This window comes from Tyto alba, unplaced genomic scaffold, assembly GCF_018691265.1.
Source record: "Tyto alba isolate M040663 unplaced genomic scaffold, T.alba_DEE_v4.0 Super-Scaffold_1000006, whole genome shotgun sequence".
NCBI lineage: Eukaryota > Metazoa > Chordata > Aves > Strigiformes > Tytonidae > Tyto > Tyto alba.
Window position 1 is genome coordinate 26,043,322 of NW_024881272.1, and position 22,790 is coordinate 26,066,111.

At 50.0% G+C, this 22,790-nt stretch overlaps 1 protein-coding gene across 1 annotated transcript; it reads left to right on the top strand.

Annotated features, from left to right (window-relative positions):
* The first annotated feature begins 14,791 nt into the window (after window positions 1-14,791).
* FOXE3 (forkhead box E3) lies at window positions 14,792-15,971 on the top strand. The gene is given in 2 exon segments (XM_033000775.2): window positions 14,792-14,968; window positions 14,970-15,971. Coding segments are annotated over 2 exon segments (1,179 nt in total).
* Window positions 15,972-22,790: the final 6,819 nt, after the last annotated feature.

A 22,790-nucleotide genomic window follows, 5' to 3' on the forward strand; every position in this document is an offset into this window, starting at 1 on the left:
TAAGAAAACTCTGGTTGCCCAGGTTTTGTTGAACAAATTGGCCCCTCTGCACACAATTCCCAGGAGGAGCCAGCTCTGCAGAAACTCTGGGAGCTGTCACTTCAGTGCATGGCTGGGATGGGCTGAACGGATTACCCAGCTCTGCATCGTCTGCTCTTTTATCTGTCTCAAAGCAATGGGAAGCCAGGAATAACCCCCCAGGGTTCCTCTGGCCTGGCAGTTTCTGGAGCCCAGGGTCAGATGACTGTTATTGTAGCTAAAAGTGTTTAACCCCAATTGATTTTGACAAGCCCTATTAGCAGATCCCCCAATTACTTATCAGGTTTTGAGAGGAACGTTGTCGATTTAAGGCTGGATGCTCCAACCTGAGCACTGCTGACAGGATGTAACAGGTACCAAAGCTGCTTCTGCAGGATTTGATGGAAAAACTCCCCATCAGTCTTCAGGGCCAAATTCTGACCCTTCCCCAGGGCCCAGTAGCTCTGCTCTCAAGGGTGTCAGTCAGCCCTGACATATGAAGCTGCCTACCCTGCAAAGCATAGAGCGTCCTTGAAGCAGCTCTGATTTGGGCTTAAAGCCCAGGTGATTTGTTTGCAGGGCAGCTGCCTACATCCTGACAGTGGGGAATGGTGCAGGAGCCATGGGACCTGGTTCAAAGCAGGGAAGAGTCCCTGGAAAACTTCCCAGAACAGGATGGGTGTTGTTCATGCTCCCCTTCAAAACTGATCTGTCCCCCAGCTGGTGGAGAAGGGAGCCAAGGGAGTCTGGTACCAGTGGCTGCTGGTGGTGGCTGCAGGAGAGAAGGGAAATCACTCTGTATCTCTGTATGCTCAAAACCCATGTTTATCCCATGGGGTCGAATTCAGAGCACCAAAGCCCTGCAGACTGGAGCCACTGCTGGGCAGGCAGAGAAACTGCATGGGGACTTGTGTCGGCAAGAAATATCAAGCGATGAACACTTTGAGGCTTATATCCCAAAGACCATTGAGATTATTTGGACGTGAATGAGAGTTATGTGCCTATGTAATCTCAGAGGATCTGGATTTAACTGCATTGATTAATTTTTTCTTTTTCTTTCTTTTTTTTTTTTTTTTTTATAATGTAGCAACTGGGAAATAAAAGCACCATCTAAGGAAGGAAATAACTTCATTAGTCTAATATTTGAATGAAGTGCTGTGCTGTATTGCTGTGCGGGTCAGATGTAGGTGTTTGTAGGTGGCAGGCAGCAGCCTGCTTGTCACCCTTCCTGGGGCAGGGAAATGTGGCCATTACAGGTGCAAATACAGTTTAGCCTGAAAATTGCTTTTGGACAGCAAACCAAACAGCCTCTTGGAAACCCTGCAAGTTTCACACTTGCTTTTGCATCTTCGTTGCTCAGGGAGAGGAGTCACCCACTTGGGGAAAACAATGAGCTGAGGTCGCCTGCTTGGCTGGGGGCTGGCACGGGCTCTACTGGAGCCTGTGACTGGAGCTGCTGCGAGACCCCGCCGAGTCCTCAGGGAAGTTTTGTAACAAACACCTTGTAAAATGCAAATATTTGAATAGCAACGTTCACAAGTAGCGTGCCAGGCTGAGGAACAACTGCTCATGTTTTTTGACGGTTGTTGGAAGCTTAAGGATGAACTTCAGGATTTTCCAGAGACAAAAGCACTGTTTACAACCAGTATACTCATCCCTCAGTTAGTGGACAGGTTTATGAGCCATCTGTTTAAAAAAGAAGAGACCCTAGTCAATCAGCAGTCCATTTATTGTTTCTTAATCATTTGACAGCGATTCATAACTGTGTCTTCTATTATGGGCACAACTGCATCGAGTGTGCTTGTACTATCTCTGAAATTAATTTTCACTTTGAAAACTGCTCATATTCTTCCAACTGAAGAATCATATTTAAGTGGAAAATACTTCTTTCAGATGATTGTTTTCAAAAGAACCAGTTTCTTGCCCTGCTTTGGGTTATTAAAGTTTTTTTTTGTTTTATTGCAGGTTTTTTTAACTCAGCCTCCAGATAGTTGTGCAATGGAGCAGGCTGCTGTAGGTGGTGGAAAGCCTTGGGGGTGACACTGGTTTTTGATGTCCTGCGTAACCTTGGTCACGTCACTGAACACCTAACAGTAAGGAAGCTCTTTATGATGATCTTTTGGCAGTTATTAGTTATCTGACAACATGTCTCTGGTCTCTGCCTGTCTGTGGGGTGTGAATAAAGGCCGAAGGAGCTATGTTGCTCCCAGCCCCACCAGTCTGCTCTGCGTTCTGGTGGGCTCCAAGCCTGACCAAAGGGACTGGCTGGTTTCATCTCCATACTGGAGCTCACTGACATCCAGCACAGACCTACTTGGCTCACGCCATGCTTTTCACCAGGAGATCGCAAACCATCAGGGTGCTTGCATCCCTCCACGGGCGCAGAGATCCCTCCTCCAGGCCCTTGGCTGACCTTGGGACTCTGGATTTACAGCTGTGTGAGTGTGAGGAGAATGGGGCTTTGCCTACACCCGCTGCCAAGCAGACAACAGAGAGCCGAGGCAGCGGTGCGGCCAAGGAGCTGTTTATGGGGTGCTCAGTAACACCCCAACAGCTTCTCAGGGGCTCAGCACCAGCTTGAATCAGACCATTAAAGTGACCCCCCAAAGCTTTGCTTTAAGTGTTATCTCTTCTCCCACCAACTGCAATTCAGGAGAATGCTGATAACGATGAGAAAGCTCCTGGTGATGGCTGGGGGAGAAGCAAATTACTTTCCCACTAGGGAAATGCCATCTCTGAAATTTCACGGACAGTCCTCTCATTCGCCAAACACTCCCTTCCCCTGGCTTTTTTTTTTTTTTTAGTTTTATTATTATTATTTTTTTGTGTGTGTAATTGCGTGTCAGACCAAGTGCACTCAGAATGTGAGCAGGGTCTGATACAAGGAGGGTGAAATGAGATAATCCATGTTTTCATCATCCATAGGCCTCTCTTTTCACGGGCCGTGGGCCGTACTTTATTAGGCTGAGCAGCTCTGGGCCTGCAAGAAAGAGGTGCCCTTTCTCATCCCGATGAGAATAGTGCAGTGAATGGATTCCAAGTGTTTACTCAGCATTTGTCTCGTGGTTTATCAAAGGAATGAGGAGGAGGTGCCGACAGACCTTTTGTCCCGCTGATGTGTTATGACAATGTTCCATGAATATGCAGAATGGCAGAAGGGATTAGAGCCAGTACAATTCCCCTCCGGCGCTTTTTTTTTTTTTTTTTTTTTTTTTTTTTGCCTGGGATGTTCAGGGGTTTAAGAGTGACCTGCTCACAGTCAGGGCACTAAACATCAGATTTTCCTGCAGATAGGGGTGTAAAAATCCCACACTTGTCCAAAGCTGTTAGCATCTGACTTGAAGGTTGGGCTGTCTTAGTCACTAGCTGCTCTTTATGAAATTTCGGCTGGCAGGAACTGCCTGGCTGAAACCTTTGTGTTTTGGGAGACATGGAGATATTGGGGCATAATTAAAACTTGAGTCAATCAGTGACACGTGAAGCTCAGGCCACTGGTGATGTGACCACCGCTTTCTGGTCTGCTGCTGTTGCTGTAGGCTAACAGTGGTACCTCACTGTGTTTTTGCTGTTGTTTCTCGAAGTCCTGGTCCAGGAGTTTGGGCGTGATTCGGTAAACTGTGCTGACATCAGGCACGGATGCTCTTCATGCTCCGTGTGCCATTTTGGATGGACAGGTTAATGAGTTAACCCTTGCAACACACCTCTGAGGCAGGTGATGAATGTTATCTCTGTTTTTAATATGGGGAGACTGCTGTAGGATGGTGAGAGCAGGTGCATTCTCCACACTACCAGAGTGCCAGGCGTAAATCCAATCCTTCCTCTTGTGTTTCTGACCCTTTGTCTCCAAGTAACCTTGCTGAGCAATGGTCAGCAGCTATCAACACATTTTCAAGGCTGGTAATACATTTCTTCTATGCATCTGAGCAAAGATGTCTCACCCGAGAAATGACTCTCTTGCTTTCCTACATCCCAAGAATCTTTTCTGTCCTGCTTCCCAGATAGTCTGTGGGGCAGGTCCCCAGATACATTAGGGGAACAATGACTTTGTGTCTTGGTTGGGTCTTACCCTGGCAAGAAGGGTGTTGGACATGTTCAGCACTGGTCTGATTCTGCTCCCATCCAAGGCAACAGATCAAAGCTCTGCTGAGAACTACTAATTTCACCTGAAATCTACTCCACCCCACCCCGAAAGATGAAAATAGCCTGTTCTACCCTTGCCACATACAGGTAAACTGTTTGTCTAGGGTCTTTCCAACATGTCCTGCCTTTCTGTTCAGGATTTTGGTTGTCCTGTGGAAGATCTGGAGAACTTTTGGTCTGGATCAGGTGAGAGGTGGCATATAGTCTGCTCTCATCAAGCTCATGGGAATCACCCTGGCTGTGATGACCACAGCATCTGTTGTGGGGTCAGCCAGTGAAGGCAGCCCCAAGGGAGGGGAAATTGCCATCAGCCCATCAGCTCCTCCCCTCGCAGGGACATTTGTGCAGTGATGCTCTGAAGGTGGCCAAGCATGCCGAGCTGCACGGGGCTGCTCTGCTCCTGCCCCCACAGCATGCGTGGTGTGCAGGGCTCTGGTCTGGATGCTGTGTAGAGCATCCTATGGCAGGCTTAGCCTAGGGCCGCTGTTGGCACTGTTTTTCCCCAGAATTGGGGGTGTTTCTTCACAAGTATCATCCTGAACGAGACCCATGAGCCCCTCTGGGCCATTGAGTCTCTGCAGAACAAGGCACTTGCTGAGCATGGGGTTTCCAGGTTTGTAATTTAAGCGTATGTAGGGGAAATAGTGAAGAAAGAGGCAGAGCCTCCTTACAAGTCCTGGCACTGGCCATGCAGAACTACCTCCTGCTATTGTGGCATACTTATTGTGCTTGCTGAAGGGCCTCTCCACCCACCCGGGAACTCAAGCAATAATTAGGCTAATGAATTTTGATACAGTTATCCCAAGCCCAGCTCTTGGCTGGTGGCCCCATGAGAGAGTTGGCAATGGCTCCTGCTGACAGAGGGTGCGTGCTGTGATTTGCTCCCTGGGGAGGTTCTCAGTTGGTCTTGGCTTTGGTGGAGAAGTGATTTCCTGTCTCTAGAGGCTAAGGAACATTGTCCAGCTAGTGCTGACATCCCCTTTATGGGATCTGCTCAGCACTGGGATGTGTTCCTGGCAGCTGATGATGGGGGGACCCAAAGCACCTTGGGATTGGTGCTAAGGCCAGTCAAATTCTTGAGACTGTGTTAGAAAGAAAAAGAGTATTTTTCCCCATCTGCCTGCTTCCACCAACATCAGCACCACTGGATCTTTCTTTGCCCTCTGGGGGTGTGTCTGAAGGATCACGGTTGCTACATTGTCCTTTGCAATTTGGTCTCATGAGCTGTTGTGTAAGGAAAAAAACAAACAAACAAAAAAACAAACGGGGGGGGGGGGGGGGGGCGGGGGCGGGGCGAGGTAGATAAATCCTTCCCTCTCTGAGAAAACTGTGATGAAAATGCAAAGGTTGGCAGCCCTGGGAAGGAGGCAATTGGTCCCACAGGACACATACAGCACAGACACCTGACTGTTGAAAAGGCCTTCCATCTTCCTTTGCTCATCTTCTGTCCTCTGGGATTTTGTTGACTGCTGAAGGCTGTGTTTGGCCCTCTTTCCTTAGGGGGAGACTAAATAGTGGAAGAACAAGCCCATGGCAGCTTCCAGCCTCTGGATTTTGTGGGTCTACGTGGCAAAGCCATTAGGACCTGTTTGCAACCATCTAATTCTGTGGTGGAAGCTGCTCAACTCTCGGGTGGGTGCTGGTGTGCTGCTGGTTGCTCCCTGGGGCTCCTCTTAACCCCTTCAGCTCTGCGGTTAAGTACATATCTCGAATATCTCAGTGTCAATATGTTGTTCGTCTGGGAATTGAGACAGTTCTTTTGGCTTCCGCTCTGCCTGAACATGTTTGTACCTCTTAGGATTGCTTTTTGCTGTTGATTTTTTTGTTTTCTTTAAAAATTTTATGGCTGGTTGCAAGTGCTTAGTTCTCATTGGTTTGGGTGGGAGCTGGGTTCCTAAATCACTCTTACAAAACTCTCCCAGACTCTCTGTGCTGGAAAAATGATGATCAGATCCTGATTTTTCTATTTTTTGACCGACTTCAAGGCTTGCTCCAGGTTTTCTGTGTGTCTCTCTCTGCCTCAGTTTCCCTCCCTGTGTGGTGGGGAACAAGCTGCCCATATTTGATCTTTTAGGTCTTTGAAGGTATGTCATGCCTACTGAGAGAGACACGAGGCGGGAAAATTTGTGCCAAGTTTGTGCACTCCAGGTTCGATGGAAAGAAAATGAATACTATTCAGTCATCTGAGCACGTTACAAATAAGAGTATGTAGTACGGCAAACTGATTGAGGAATGAAAAGGGAGCAGTTGATCCCCAGTTTCATCTCCTGACTTCTCCTGGGCCTGTAGGAATCTGTATCAGGCCTGCTCCTGTTGCCTCCTTGAAACTTTTAACTGCTGTTTTCTAGCTGATGATTTCATGCCATTTTGAAGAGGTTTTCTTCCCATAGCATGAAGGGATGCCATGTTCCTCCCAGTCTGGATCCCATTGTGAAGCTCTGCTGAAGTATTTAATTCCACATTTCTTCTGCAAGAAAAAAGCATCCTCTTGGTCATCCCTTGGAGAAATCCCTCCCTTCTGCTGGCATCTCAGCACCTTGGGTCTCAGCAGACCTGCCATGCTTCACAGAGAGCCTCCTTGCCACTGATCAGTCTCCTCTCAAGCCCATCAGATGGAGCAGGTGGAGGAAAAGGTGAGACAAATACTGAAGTTCTGGCTGCAGTGGAAAAAGAAGGATCTTGTACGCTTTTACCACAGGTTTTTCATTCAGGAAACTCTACCACAGACTCCATTATTCACCCATTCCTATTAAAAAGCTAAATTATAAAGGTTCAGAGGAAACTTAACCTGTGTATGATTAAGCTATCAGCTTCATCCTACAGAGCATGGTAAAAATGTATTTCGTGCAAACAGTACTAAATGCATGCAATATATGCAGCATAACTCAAACAACACAACGTATGTGGGAAAAGCTTCCAGAGATGCTGATTAAATACTTCTGCAAAGTCAACATGAGTAAGATTCTTGGTTCCATCAGAGAGTATTTAGACTGTGGTCCTGATTATACCACTGGCTTGCTGCTTTACTTCAGATGTGTCAGTCCTTTATGCCCTACTTGCTATCCCCATTTAGAAATGGGCAAAATAATTTCTGACCTTTCCCCAAGGACGTACTATATTGTATATTTTTAAAGAAGAGTGTTTGAGGTTGATGTCATGGTCTCTGATCCATGCTCATGGGCCCTCCTTGAGGCTGAGATGTAGTGCAGGTTGAGCTCCCTTCCATGCTCAGCTGATAAGGGAGATCAATGTCCTGTTTTGCACTTATCCTGTTGGGTAACCAGGTTCCAAGACAGGGTTTAAGTCCAAATCTATCTCCCTCATTGTTTGTACTCAAGATGACACTACTAGATGGAGTTTCCCTTATCACCAATCTTCTAGATAAACCCTGAGATCTCTTCAGCCGGCTACATTATCAAAAGCTGCAGTTCTTCTCAAGCATCGTACTGACCCTTCTGGTCCAAGCTACTATGTGGCTTTGAGCTGCCAACATGAATAGAGAAGAGAGGACTGGGAGTGGGGGTGCTTTGGAGCTCTCTCAGGTTCCCCTCTGTGTGGACCAGTGGGGTTTTCTGCTGGAAGATGAACAAATCAGTGACCTGGGTCATAGTGTCTGGGGTGAGGACTGTGAGCAGGGAAAGTATGTTGCAGGACAGACCCTAGAGATGCAGGCACAAAGACGAAAAGCCAACAGAACAAGATGTGAGAGGGGCTTGGAGCTCCAGCAGAGAGGCCAGAGTCCCCAGAGCTGCTTGGAGGTGCTGGGGAGGTATGAGTGCTGCTTTTGGGGGAACCAGCCTCCCTAGATCATAGAGCTGGCCCAAATATGCTGCTGAGTGGCATCAACTGTTTCTCATCCAAACAGAAGCAATTCACCAAAGCTCACATCTTGACTAGACGGGATGCAGCTGGGGTACCGCTGCAGAAATAGAAGTGATGTGGCATGGTCCTCCAAAACAGCTACTCCAGAGCAAGTGGTGATGGATGAACCACAGACACTCTCCCCAGGCGCTCAGGACTGACAGAAACTGCCCTGGACCCAGATGCTGGTGCTAGCTGCCTACCTGTACCAAAAGCTGCTGTGATATGGATATCTCCATCTCAGCTGGAGGATCCCAGTGTCCACATCACTTCAGAAGTGGCAGATGGAAATTAATTAACTGGATCTCTATGAACCCCCCAAATAAAGAAATGTCTGGGTTGATTCTCCCAGCCCCAAGTAGCACCAGGCAGGCATGGTTTTGGCTAGGAGGAATGTGAGACAAAAATTGTGATTCATACTTGTCCAGTCTGATTTGAGTCTGAATCATCTCTCTCGCCTTCTCATGAGGAAATGATGTGATGAACACTGGCCTGTCATGGCTGGAGACCTTTTTCCTGAACCACGTGCACTTTGAAGTCATTGCATGATGTTTTATTTATTGGTCATTTGTAGAGTGGTCTCAAAGGCAAACAAGGTGCTCACAACCTTAGCTAAGTTGTGTCCCGTCCAGACAGCCAGCTTCTCCACCATCACAGACGTGGTGAGATGTCCTCATTTGGGGCAGAAGGGCTGGGCAGTGGCCAGACCACCCCCTCTATGCCTGGGGTACATGAAGGTGGGTGTCTTCCTCCTGGACCCGCCTCTTCTGTTGCCAGGCTTCAGGATGCTCAGCAGAGGCATTGTGCTTGGCTGCCAGCCCCTGGCTCCCCATCAGTGCCGTGGTCCTTGGAGACCCCTCTCCAGGCTAGTAAGTGTCCATGTGGGCTGGGTGGGAGGATCTCTGCTCTTCTTCCCCTCAGATCACCATCACCATCTCGTGGCTTCACCTCTGTGCCCTGGCTGGGATGCTCTCCCTGTTCCCAGCCCTGCTACATCCTCACTATCTCAGGAGACCCAATGTCCCACCCAGCCTCCATCCACCTGTTCCCACCAGCTCATGGGGTGCCCCATACCTCCTGATGAGGTCTGTGCTCTCCCTGCACTACCAGGAGGGGATCGCCAAAAGTGCCTGGCTAGGCTGAGGGGATTAAAGAGCCTTTGTTTCAGAAGTATTTTAAGCGGTGAAAAAAAAAACAACCTGCCAGCCCAGCTGCAGGCAGATCGGGCTGAAGGTACAAGACGGAGGGAAATTTTCCATGACAGAGGTGTGCTCCTGGCCTAAGGGGAAGGAAAAGGCTATTATGGTTGGGGTGAATGAAATCACTGCTGGCAGGAGCATTAAGCAGAGGAAAAAGAGAGCGGCCAGTGAGCTAGCAAGGTGGGATTTTAACCGTCTGCCTGGGCTTGCAGCTAATTGGTCTGGTAGTTATCAGAGAGTAGCAAATGGACAATGAAAATGGAAAATTTTACAGTGAAGTCCTTGCCTGGGTGCCCCAGTGTGCAGCATCTGGGGTACTTGGTTCCTTGATTTCACTGAAAAATACAGGTTTGGGGGTGGCTAGCTGGAGCTGTGGTGTAGTCGGGATCTGTGCAGCAGAAATGCCTCTCGCGTGGCAGCTAGCAAGCACTGGGGCAGGGGCAGAGCTTCCTGGTGTGGGGAGGGCTCGGGCTACCGTATGGGGTCAGGGAGGGGGAAATAATACGGGAGTGCACAAAACACTTCTGCTGCAGTGCCCGTGTCCAGGCTAAGTTTTCCTGCCTGTTCTTGTCGTGTTCTTGTGATTCTCAGATGGATTTGCAGAGGCTTCTGACAGGTCCAATGGGCCAGGTTCTCCTGTGGATCTGGCTGCCTATTTATATAGTGAAAATATAAGAATTTCTGGGGTGGGGCCATGAACGAGCTTTTAGAACGACCCTGCAGGGCAGTGGGCTTTAACCACCTAACTTGCATCGTCTGAACAAAACCTGGGAAACGCGGTCAGTGTGCATCTGCCTTTTTTTGGGAAAAAGCAATTTTTTTTTAAGGAGAATTGGTGATAGTTGGAAAGTAAGAGACTAAGGTTTCTTGTGAAGACCTGCTCTTGCAGAGGTTGTCCTCAGTAATTTTGTGTGGTAGTTTCTTCCACTGCCTCTGTGTGCTGCATAACTCGAATCCTTTCAGGATAGCAAGGTGGTCAGAGGACAGTCAGGGCTGTTGGAGAACAGGCAAGGTTGTGCCCTGCTTGGACCAGCTTGTTGGTAGGGTAGGTTGTCCAAGAGGGATTTTTTGGACCTGTGCTGTGATTGGATTACAATGATCTTAACAGCCCCTTTGGGTTTTTAGGGTATTTAATATTGCTTTATAAAAACAAACATTTAAATGTTCCTTACTAACCTCATGCATGACCCATACTTTGCTCTTCTCAGTGTGTTGAAGCCACCAGGCAGGACAGCTGATCTGCCAGGGAGAGGGACCAACTCAGCCTGACCCTTGTGCTTGGCCTTTTCTTAGGCTTGGGTTTTGGCCATGAGTTACAGACCTGGGGCAAAAATTTTGGTGTTTTTTTGTTTTGTTTTGTTTTCAGGAGTATTCCCCAAATATTGAGGTTTGTCTTGAACAAAAAAAGCACCCAATTTTATAGAAGCCAAATCTCTAAAACTCCAAACCAAATTTTGCCCCTGAATCATAGCTTTCAATATCTCCATTCCCTTAGAATCTTTCTTGGTTTATTTCAAGATTAAACAAATAGATGCTTCTGTTAAGGATATTATTTTTGGTAAACAGACAATAAAAAATAGTGTGTTTTTTTTTCTCCCATCCCCTTTATTTACATAGGAATTTTTATATCAAGATTAATTTGGGGGAGAAAATTGGGGCTGGTTGTAGTGGAAAAAAAAAATACAACTTTTCCCACAAAGAATAGTTACCAGGTTTCTTTCTTTAGAAATTTTTCCCTGATGTTCCCCAGTTTGGTAAATGCTTTACCTATACTTTTTGTGAATAAATGATTTTTGCCTGGACCTTGCTGCACAATTACCTACAAATACATTAATGACTCAAAGAGTTAGTTCTCAGGAAGAATTTATTTGCTTTGGTTATCCACTTCCTGCATCTTGAAGAAATGGAATAGCTCAGGAAGGGTGTTTAATCATGGCTCCTTTGACCCCAGATTGTCACTGCCTGGTGTCCTGGGCTGGTTTTGGCACAGCTGCTGATCCTGCAGCCGAGCAGTGTGGTGCCCCAACTCCTGTACACGTGCTAGTTGTGGTTATAAGCCACAGGGTCGACCCTCCAGGTCTTCTGTTTTGCTCTCATTGCCGTTCTCTATCACATGTTTCTCCTGGTGGCATTACGCGAGGGGAAATCTCCCAGTGGGAAAGGATTTCTCCCCACCGCCCCAGCTGTACTTGCCTCATCCTAATGTACCAAGCTCTTGTGTGAGCGACATGATTCACCTTCTGGTGGTGAAGCCTTCCCATCACACAGAGTAGCTGTGTCTCCCAGCATGGCCACATTAAAGAATGCGAACATCCCACCCAGTTACCACCATGCTGCATGTAGTTTAGCAGAAGATTGCTTTGTTTGGGGGCAAGCAAATGTATGTTTTTCTAACCCATGTGGCTGCAAAGAGCAGATTGGAAATGTGGCCTGGGTACCACCGATGCAATACCTGCCTGGGCACACGGGGTGCTTGAAACAGCAGCTCCCTGAGGGTGCACAGCCCTGTTCCTCAGCCGTGAAGCAAGTTTACCCATGCTGTAAAACAATTTGTGTGTGCGATACTTCTAAAGGTGGCTGCAGCTCTAGTGCAAAACGATTTGGGAGCTGGAGGTAAAAAAGCAGTTGAAATCACTCTGTGTACTCAGTTAGGATGAACTGATGCAGAAGGCGGCAGATGCTGGCACAACTTACACATACTTAGTAAATGTGATTTATCCCCTCCTTGTCACCTCATTTTAAAGAGAGATCCAGATTGCATTTGTTTGGTGTAGCCATCTTTATTATCGTCTTCCACCTTTTTATAAAAGATCAGGGCCAGGAAGAACACACTGAGTGATAAAGCATATGTGGGAATTGGGGTCTGTCTGTTTTCATTTTCCTTATTCGATGGTAAAACATGCTTTGTTTCCTGCCTGTGTGATCCTGCCCACCTCTGTCCTGCTGTTTTATCCGTCTGTCAAAACTAGTTTGACATCTGGGTCCTAACCCAGTGAAGTTGAGAGCAATTTGAATAGTCTCATCAGCTTTAAAGTAACTACTCACCAGCTGGAGTCTCAGCCAGCCCAAGACCGGGCCAGGGCTTCTCCCACCGTGTGTAAAATGACATGAGAACAAGGACTTGGACTATAAACACTTCCCTCAGTTGGGTCTTCATACCCTGTTGTCCAGATGAGAGATTTCTTCCTTTGCTAGTTGTGATCTCAGGTGCAGGGAGCTCCAGACACAGCCATGCTGTTGGGTTTTCATTTTGAACTCCTTTTCTGATGTTTAGGCGAATAAAAAAAGGAGAAAGTGAGTGATAAGCAAGGGCTGTTTGATATGATTGGATGAGAAAAGCCATTCTTCCTTCGCATCTGATAACCCTTTTCCCTCCCAAACCCACTCTCGCTAGATCAGAATACATTAAAGTCCTTGCCTCGACATGAAAACCTCACCAGCTAATGTTTACAGAGCTGAAGGTTTCCACCTCCCCCAGGGGCTAATTTTCTTCGTGCACCCTGGAGTGATCTTTAGTGACTCTGGTCTGTCCTGTTGCCCTCTCCAGTGACTGGAAAAGTCAAGATCCTCTGACTGAAATTAACTGGCCACATTCAGATATTTGCGTGATTTAGATTCACGCTCCAGGAGAAATATGAATCTTCCATCCTTCTTCTCTCAGCTCTCCTAAGGTGAATGAATAGCCCCTGCCTTGCCCTTGAGTTATTTTCCTCCCTAAAGATCTGTGCCTTCTGTGGAGAAAGGCACCTTTCTCTAAGGCTGCATTTCACCCTTTCTCACCTGCTCTCTGTCCTCCAGCCAGCACCTACACTCCTCTTGTTATCCTCATTTGGCAGAAGGGAAACTGAGGCAGTTTACTCCAACAGCAGCTGGTCTGTGGCAGACCAGGACCGGACCCAACATGGCTCTCTTAGACCCACGATTCCCTGTCTGAGCCCTGGGGAGTGAAAGAAGAGCCACAGGTATCTGTCGGAAAAATAAAGCAAGAACAAAAACCACATGCAGACACAAACAGTGGAATGAGTGATGGTGGGAAATAACCTGGTCAGTGAGTTTAGAACCACTAGGAAATGCTTAAAGGAAAGGGCTGAAGAATCTTTTCCAAAAGGCTGGGTGGCTTTTTAATTTAAAAAGGAAGGGAGGAGGATGATACAACCTGATAGAGATCAATCACCTACTTGCCTCTGTGGAAAAAGGTTTTCATCCTGCTCTGTTATCAGAAATATTTTCAACGAAGTTACAAAGTTAAAGGCTGCGATTTTTACTCCACACGGGACATACAGAGGGATCTGCCACTGCATTAATGGCATAGACATTTCCACCTGTCTTCTCAGGACACAGACATGTAGCTACATATAAAGCTGTGATCTGGCTATAAAATTCCCCCCAGCTTGTCCAGCCCACCCTTATACAGTGGCTCCCTTACCTGCTCCGGGCTGGGCTCTCCATGGGCGGGCATCTGACTTAGAGATGATGCCCAGCAGCGATGGATGAGGATGTTGTGAAAGCCCACGGGTTTTTTGATGCTGATCAAGCAGCCAGCAGCCCCCCAGCTCTGATGTTGGCATATGCCATGGGCTGGGGGGCCGCAGTTCCACCCAGCCGGTTCTGGAGTGCAGGATGAGATCCGAAGAAGTTTTCCCCGAAACCCAGCAGGGCTTTCTGAGTCCGGTGTCTTCCTTCAGGTTCAGCCGTGGGCTCAGCCCCTCTGCAGTTAGAGACCCCCGCTTCCCCTGTCTGCTCCCGAAATATCATCCCTGTCCAGCACCCCTAGCCCACCCGGCAGGAGGTACCTGCGAACAGCTCTGTGGACAGTTTTTCTTTCCCACAGGGGAAAAGGAAACTTTTCCAGGGATTTCCTTACCCTACAGGTCTCACTAGGCTGCGGAGTAACTAAACCGAGGGGCTTGATTTCGGGGAGAAACCCCCGGCAGTTGCCGCTGCGGCTGGGGCCGCCCCTGAACGCTTTTCCAAGGGAAAAAAAAAAAAAAAAAAAAGACAACGAAATCCAAGCGCGGCGGGGGTCCCGGCGGGAGGTTACCTGCTCCGCTGCTGGGACCTGTCTGCGGCACCAAACTCGCCCTGGTTTGGACGTCGAGATTCGTTTTATTTAATTTTTCTCCTGGGAGGAAACGTCGGTTTCAAAGAAAGTAAAGCGCCACGGAGAAGGGCCCGGGAGCGGAGCCGTCGCCCGCGCTGGCACCGGGACCCCCGGGGGAGGGACCGCTCGGGGGCACCGCTGCGAAAGAAAGCCCTGGGGAGAGGCAGCGGGATTTAGCCGGGGGAGTCAGGACCCCTCCCCGGGGGCCTCCTCCTCCTCCCGCCGGGGGAAAGGGACTGGGGCGGGTCGGGCACCGCACGCCCCTCCGGGGAGGGTGGGGGGGCGGCCGCCCTATATATTGCAAAGCTGCTCGGGACCGACCTCCCCATCGCCGGGAGCTGCCGCGGTGCCTGCCCCCCCACTTTCCCCTCCCTCTCCCCCTTCCCCTCCCCTTAGGGGGACTCTTTCTCCCCGGCGCCCCCCCCCCCCCCCCCCTTCCATCCTCCTCCTCGGAGGAAGGTGAGGGCCGTATATGAACGCGGCCGGCTTCCCCTGCCTGCGAGGCATGTGCACGCTGCCGGCGCCCAGCCCCGCTGCCGCGGCCAGCCCCGGCTCCCCCGGGCCGCCCCGGGGGTCCCCGCCCGCCGGCCAGGCGCCGCCGGTGAAGCCGGAGCCGCGGGGCGGTGGGGGCAGCCCCCCCCCCCCCCCCACCGCTGCTGCCCCCCGAGGAACCGCCGCCCCCCGCCGGGGGCCGCCGGAGGAAGCGGCCGGTGCAGCGGGGCAAACCTCCCTACTCCTACATCGCCCTCATCGCCATGGCCATCGCCAACGCCGCCGAGAGGAAGCTCACCTTGGGGGGCATCTACAAGTTCATCACCGAGCGCTTCCCCTTCTACCGGGAGAACCCCAAGAAGTGGCAGAACAGCATCCGCCACAACCTCACCCTCAACGACTGCTTCGTCAAGATCCCCCGGGAGCCCGGCCACCCCGGCAAGGGCAACTACTGGACCCTGGACCCGGCTGCAGAGGACATGTTTGACAACGGGAGCTTCCTGCGCCGGAGGAAGCGCTTCAAGCGCACCGACATCACCACCTACCCCGGCTACATGCAAAACTCGAGCGCCTTCACGCCCCCGCCCGCCGGCCGCCCCACGGCACCAACAGCACCCTACCCCAACGCCCTCTGCTCGCCCAGCTACAGCCCCCAACTCTCCAGCACCGTCTTCCACCCCTATGCAGCCGGGGCAGCACCAGCGGTGCAACATCCCAGGATGTTCAGCATCGACAGCCTCATCAGCGGGCAGCAGGCCCTGCAGCCCTCGCCACCTGCCGAGCTGGGCCACCCATCGCTGGGCTTGCCCGGGTCTGAGCTGGCTCCCTCCTGCTCCACCGGCAGCTCCGAGCCTCCCTGCTTCCAAGCACAGCCTGTCAGTCCCGGCTTGTTGGGCCGGGCTGGCCCTAACACCCTGGCTTACCCCTACGCCGCCTCGCCACCCCACTTGCCCGTGGCGCAGGGCAGCTACTCGCCCGGCAGCCCACAGCTCTACGGGGCTCCCAACAGACTGGCCCTGCCGGCCATGAGGCCCCCGGCCTGCGCCGAGCACAGCGAGCAGCTCCTGGGGCTCTCCGCCTCACCCCTGGGCCAGTTCGGCTCCAGCAACACCTACATGAGGCAGCCCAATTTCCCCACCGGCCTGGAGCGGTACATGTGATGGGGTCGGGGGGAGGCTTGGCTGGATATCCCCAGGCTCCCATGAGCATCTCTGGACACGTGGACTTCTCCCCACTCTGGGGGTTGGCTGGGGTGGGGTGGGGGGTCCCTAGCCTCTGGCTGCGTGTGGACACACACCTGCGGGGGAACCTAACTCCTCTCTTTCTCAGCTTATTTTCAACCAGAGGCAAGGTGATCTATTTTTCTGCCCCATCCCCTCCTGGAAAAGGTGCTCTCTGGCTGCATCTGCCAGGCAGGGTTCCCCACACTCGAGGGGGGTGTCCCTTCCTCACAGCCCGGCCCCGGGGATGCTGTCTGCAGGGCACCCCTGGGGCGAGGAGGAGCTCACCCAGGTGGTGGGTGCATGGTGCAACGTGCAGGAACTCTTACAAATAGGCTTTCTCCTCTCTTCCCTCAGTGCCTCCTGTGTAACTGGAATGAAAGTTATAAAAACAAACACCACTAAACCAATTCACTGGATTTTAAATATTTAAGATGTTTATCGTTTCCTTCCCCTGTAGGAAAAAAAACCCACCCTGACTACTTCTTTTTACTATTTTTAAAAATAACCTTTATTGTTAGAAAGGACTTTTTTAAAATAAAGCTTTTCCTTCCAATATGTCCAGTGCTGCTGTTCCTCTGGCTCCGGCCGGACCTTGGCGAGAGGAGATTATCAGTCTTATAACCAGTGGGAGACAAACTCATCCTGTTGTTGTGACACTGCCATGTCTTACATTTTTAGTGATGCTTTCTAAAGCTGTCTATTTTATTATGATTTTTTTTAAATGCTAATGGTAACTAACCACTGCCAAACCATGCGAAGGCTGCAATAAGCTCTCCATCACCTGCAAGGTTTGACCAGACAGTCCTTACTGGACTCAATGGTTTCCATTTGTGTAGCAGGGAACACGTCTTCCCTCCAAGGAATCACAGGTTAAATTCTGATTTAGCACATCAAATTAGGAGATCAAAGCTTTCCTTCCTAATAACAAAATCAGTTAAAATTCCAAACCGTTCACTGGCCGGGCTGCTGCTCTTTATTTACAGGACTGTCAGCCAGACTGTCTCATCAGGTTTGAAAGAAATTCCCATCCCCAGATTTTGCTTTTTTTAAGTTATACATCCTCAGAGTAAAAGTGACAAGCTAGGATTTCTCTCCTGTTTTTCAAGGGTGTTCTCTGAAGCAGAGCGGTTTCTCATAGTCTGTACTGCACCTTCCTCCTGCTTAAGGAGGAGATGGATGTCTGTTGAGCTTTGGTGCAAAACTGAGCATCTCATTCTCCAGCTGTGGGTCATGACTGAAAGTTGGGTGTACAGGCGGGCACCCAAGGAGTCAGCTTTTGCCCACAGCTTGGGAACTTGCAGTTTCTCATTCTCTTATGCTGTATGTTCCGTAAAAACCAAGAATAGGGTTAGTATAAGAGGGGAGGGGAAAAAATGCTTTTTTCCTCTCGGCCTCCTTAAAATTGGAGCTTCATCTGTCTCTGAAAACTGGCCTAGCTCTGGTCTGCTGCCTTCAGCTGAGCTGCTGTGCTCTGGGTCTCCTCTCTGGTCCCTCCAGCTTCACCTTTTCAGCTTTCACACTGGTCTTTTCCCTTAGTGATAGCCCTGCTCAGAAAGGGCACTGTGAAAAAACTTATGCCTTAAAACACTTTGGCTCTCTACAGAAGACATCTATAGGCAGAGATCTTCTATCTAATGAAAATTTGCAAAGTGCCATTCCTGTCCGTAACATACTGTCTGTATAGATGGACTGGGGGGGATGCTGAAATATTTCCTTGCAAGGACAGTCAGTAGAAAGGACACTTGTCATAGCTCAGATGCATTCCCAGGGTCTGATCCTGCAATGTTTTGCAAACAGAAACACTTTTGAAGTCTTGCCTACATATCCAGGGGGTCAGAGCCAGACACGTGCCCGAAGCGCTGGGACTGCTGGCTTCCCTCTGGCATCGCCGGGCACTGGGTGGGGGCTCTGCTGGGTTTGCACCATGAGCAGGAGGTTTTGCTGAGGTAGGGAAGAACCAAGTACCGACATGAAAGGAAAACAGTGTTGGGTGGAGGGAGTGGGCAGGAGATGCTGTGGTTCTGCCTGGGTGGGATGCACTGGGAAGAGGTGGCCAAGCTGGGACGTCTCAGACTGGGCTGAGCCTGATCCTCCTCAGACACCCTGGAGCCCTGCAGGAGCTGGGAGCTGGTGTTGGAAAGGGCTTTCCAAGTTCCTGGCATCTCTGGATGTTAATTCAAGTGCTGGTGGAGCCAGGGGGGCTCAGTGTGCCTGAAGGACTGGGCTGTGGATTTTGTCCCTCAGCTGCCTGCGCCTTCCTATCATGGGGATCTTTGGAGAGCAGCACCCAGCTCTAGATCTGGGGCGGGTCTGCAGGAGACCCATCCCACCCCTGTGCCTGTGAAAGAGGGGTCTCTTCAACTGAGGGGGCTCTGGCGTGAAGCAAGAGCCACTGCAGTGGACTGGATCCCCAAAAACTGGCTCAGAGAGAGCAAACACCCTATCCCGGTGTGTCGGGACAAGCCCTGGTGTGCAGCGTTGGTTTGCACATCTTCCCAGGGCCCTGTATCTCCCTGTCTGTCAGACAACCCTAGCCCAGTGCCCCCTGCAAACGGCAATAAACCACCCTCACCATGGGCCTTACACTGCCAAACAAGCTGGAAAGCATGGGGAACAGACCCCTTTTCTTCTTTTTCCTGTAGATATTAATGGTAACACGCACAAACCTCTGGCAACTTGTATGTGATTGTCATTAAACTAATGCCCTAAGACTGTCTTCTTGGTTAACTTAATGTATCCCAACCAGGCTTTTAAGCTTCCATTTCAAAACTTTGTTTACAGTTAGGGTGAATCTAGCAAATGAGTAGGATTAAAGTGTCATGTAAAGCATGTGCCTTGCTGGGACAGAGTAGTTTTAAGCTTTGTAAAGTTTATAACTGAGTCCTTCAACTGTTTTAGTGTCTTTTCAATGCCCCTGTTTAGTGAATAAGAGGGATTTGAATGAAACAGGGGTAATTATCACCCAGATTTCAGTTGTGAAACCAAGTGTCCTTTGAAATCCTCCCCTCTTTATTCAGGGAGTTTAGGGAATATTAAGTAATGACAGTCATAACTATCTTGATCTTGCTCACACAAAAGCCAAAGGCAAAACTTTATTTGCTTTCTGAGATTGTGGAATGAACATCATCCTTCAGGTTGATGGCAAGAGGTCCTCTGGACATCACACGATGGGGAGAGCCCCGTCTCCAGCCCATGAGATGCAGGGCGGTGGGTTGGAGTTGATCCCAAGCACCAAGGAGATTTGGGTGGCGATCTGGGCTAATGCCAAGACAGTCCGACCTCTCAGGGAACGGCCCTTTACAAGTCAGGCCGAATTCAGATCTCTCAGGCTGCACATTCTGAAACAAATAACCAAAATGAACTGCCATTTTAAAAAAGATGCTTGTTTTCCTCCGGGAAATACTGGCTGCCTGGGGAGGACCGACCGAGCTGCCACATCTGTCTGCATACAACAGTGTTCTACGTGTTTCATGCTTGTACCATCTTCCCCACAGGTTAAAACAAGCAGTAAGAAATGATCTTTACCACTGATTTTCCCAAGCTATAAATAGTGTTTTCCATCTGGTTGCAAACAAACACAGCATTAGCTGGAATTTTAGTTGAAGCACGTTTCCTGAAGATCTTGTTGCTCCCTCTGGTAGTGTTAGATTTAGTCTGGATGCTGCCAGCTGTCCACTGGCAGTCCCAGTGTTGGAAATTTTATACTGTAACTAGCTTTTATTCTATGCGGTAGTTTGCCCTTTGCAAATGCAAGGCTCGAAGATAGTCAGTGGTGTCTCTGAGGTAGAGATTGAGTCGGTAAAATCAGCTGTTGACGGGGACATGGGCAGTGACTGGGACCAGCTGAGATCGGCTTTGCCAGCTGATAATGAGTTTTTAACAAATTAGTGTCTGGGAGTCAGCACTGCCCAAGACCTGAGCGACATCTTAGGGTGCTGGGGGGGGTCTGTCACTGCCTCTGCTATGTTATATTTGGGTCCTTTATATATGGGTCCTTATTCGGGCAGGAGTGGGTGATGCAGCCGGCGTGTTTGAACCGGGCCAGAGCAACACTACCCTCCCCGCTTTACCCCACGGGTGTACAGCCCGGGCGTGGGTGGGGGTGGCCGGGGGGAGGGGGCCCGTGGGTGCCAGCCGCCGTGCTCAGGCCAACACTGACCTCCAGTGGAAAGCCCTGGGAAGCCGCTCCCGGCCCCCTCCATGGGCCCACGGACCCAGGGGGGGCTCAGCATGTACCGGCATCATCCCAGCCTTTGGGGTCCGTCCTGTTCACAGCTGCGTGGGGAAGCGTAGGACATCATGAAGGTTTGGGGTACAGTCAGGGTGAGAACAGGGGGAGGCTTATTCAGGGAAGGTCGTTATTAAGCACGGTGGGCTGGATGCAACCTCCAGGCTGAGAAATCCCTAAAACACCAATTACTGACTCTGGGAAGATTTCAGAGAGGAAGGATCGCTCTGACTACACCTTCTTTTACCCTTTTCCAAAGCACTCACTGGAGGCTGTTGCTGGGGACAGGGTACAGGGCTGGATGGTGCTGGCTTCCCCCCTGCAGCTCTTTTTCCTCAAGTGAAAATAGGGAAACAAGTGGAAGCACAGCAAGAATCTGGGTTCTTGATGAAAGGTGAGGGGGCAATGATGGAGGAGCACTTGCCTGCAGCAGCCAACCTCGTCAGCAGCCTGACTTTGTGTTTGAAACGTGCTACATGGTGTAGGAGAATGACAGAGCTGGGGGCTGGCCTGACGCTTACAGCCCCTGAGAAGCAAGGCTGCAGTTGGGCAGCAAAGCGGCAGAGCCTGAACATTGGCAGCGTAACACCTACAAGCTCTTGGGAGGGCATCCAAAGTCCTTTAATTTCATGGTCTTCGTACTGGGACTGCTGAAGTGGTTACACTGCAACAGGTGGTTTTACACATGTATTGAATTGACTGCTCCATCCCAGTGCCAACAATCAGCCCTGGCTCATGGCACCTCAGGGTGCTGCATGGAGGAAGGATGCACCTGAGCCGGTTACGTACATGCCTGGGAAAAGTTCATTTTTCATTTGTATTGGCTCTGCTGAGTCAAAGAAAACAGTGTACAAAGTCTGCAGAGAATGGGCCCAACTGCCTCAGACATTTTGTGTGCTTTCCATCTGCACCACAGGCATCTCTACTTGGTTTTAAAACTCCTTCTGTGAAGCAGGTGTTGGAAACCAAAACCAGCCTGTAGATCCATTTTCAGGAAGTTTCAAGCGGCCCAATCTGGCTGGAGAAAATGGATTTCAAGAAGCACAAAATTGTCCAAGCGCACTGCCACTGGCCACCCCGGATTTTTGCTCAGAGCAGGCATAGGTTTCAGCAGAGGAATTAATTCATCTGGGTCAAGCCAACCCAGGTCTTGGTTATACCCTTTTCAGATGTTCCCTGCTTGAAAGACAAGAGACTGGGTAATGCTGAGGGGAATCTGCTGCACCACATTATTTTCAGTCTCAGAAAGATTCTTTGCATGAAGCTACAACTCCTCTGAGTATCCCATCCAGCACTTATCCACGGCAGAGGTGTGTTTGCTGGTGGGAAAACAGGAGGCTGCTGAACCGATCTCATCATTTGCAGCCTTTGCCCTCAAGAAATGACAGGTTTTGCCATCCCAAAGAAACGATTAGGGAACATTTTCCTGCCAGATCCCAAACTCATCCCAGCACAGCGACGTGTTCCCTACATTGTATGGAGATGGCAAAATCAGACACTTGGCCACTGTGCTCCCTTCAAGTCACCGTGGAAGTCGTGGAAGTGGAGCATGGTTTTGCCTCCTGCACCATAGCCAGCACCCACAAGGTGGCAGCCAGGTGACACACTGGCCAAGACCCTGCAGCCCACCCTCAGCTCTCCTGCCCAGACTCCACCAGCCGCAGACCCTCTCCAAGCAACATTTACTCCTTGCTGGCTACTTGTTGTTAGGTTTTCCACAGTTTAAGCATGTATCCATCTTCCCCAGGCTCGAAGCCCTTTCTTTCCAGGCTGTCTGCTGCTTGGATTCTCCCCAAGCTGATGCTCACCCTCTAAGTATAATTGCAATACAAAGTAGTTTCAGAATAGCGTGCAATAGTGGCTAATTATTTGGAACAATTATACATAACAAAGACAGAGCCAAGCAGCAAGAGGGCTTAATTGTCTGGCCAAGCATGAAATAGCACAGGATTATCGCTAACAGGGGGAGGGGAGGCAACGGAGGAGAATTGCCCCATAGAATAGGCAAGAATCCAGGCTGCTCGGGAAGGCAAAGTTTATTGAAGAACTTGAAAATTCCCCTTTGAAGCATCTTCTGAGATGCCAGAGAAGACATGAAAAGGATAATGACCCAGAATATGGGCTTAAGGCACAAATCCCCACACTGACAGACTCCAGGCCTACAGACGCTTAAGCACATGCTTAAATTTTAAGCACATGAATAGTCCCTTTTGATGGCTCACGTGCTTAGAGTTAAGCTCAGGCATAAGTGTTTGTAGGATCGGAGCCCAGATTTTTATTACAACTAGGCTCTTCTCGGTAATGACAGGAAATAAGAGACCTATAAAGCGCACAAACTCCTCGGGTGATGGCATGAAGCCCTTCGCTCCACGTGAGTGGCGAGTGCCTGCGATGGACCGTGGGGACATCCATGCCTTCTCTCCCTGCCATGGAGCGGGGGAACAATGACTGTGGGTGGTGAGAGCAGCATCTCCTAACATGGGTTAGGAGTCAGCTGTGAGAGCCCACAGGTGTGAGGGAGAAGGTGA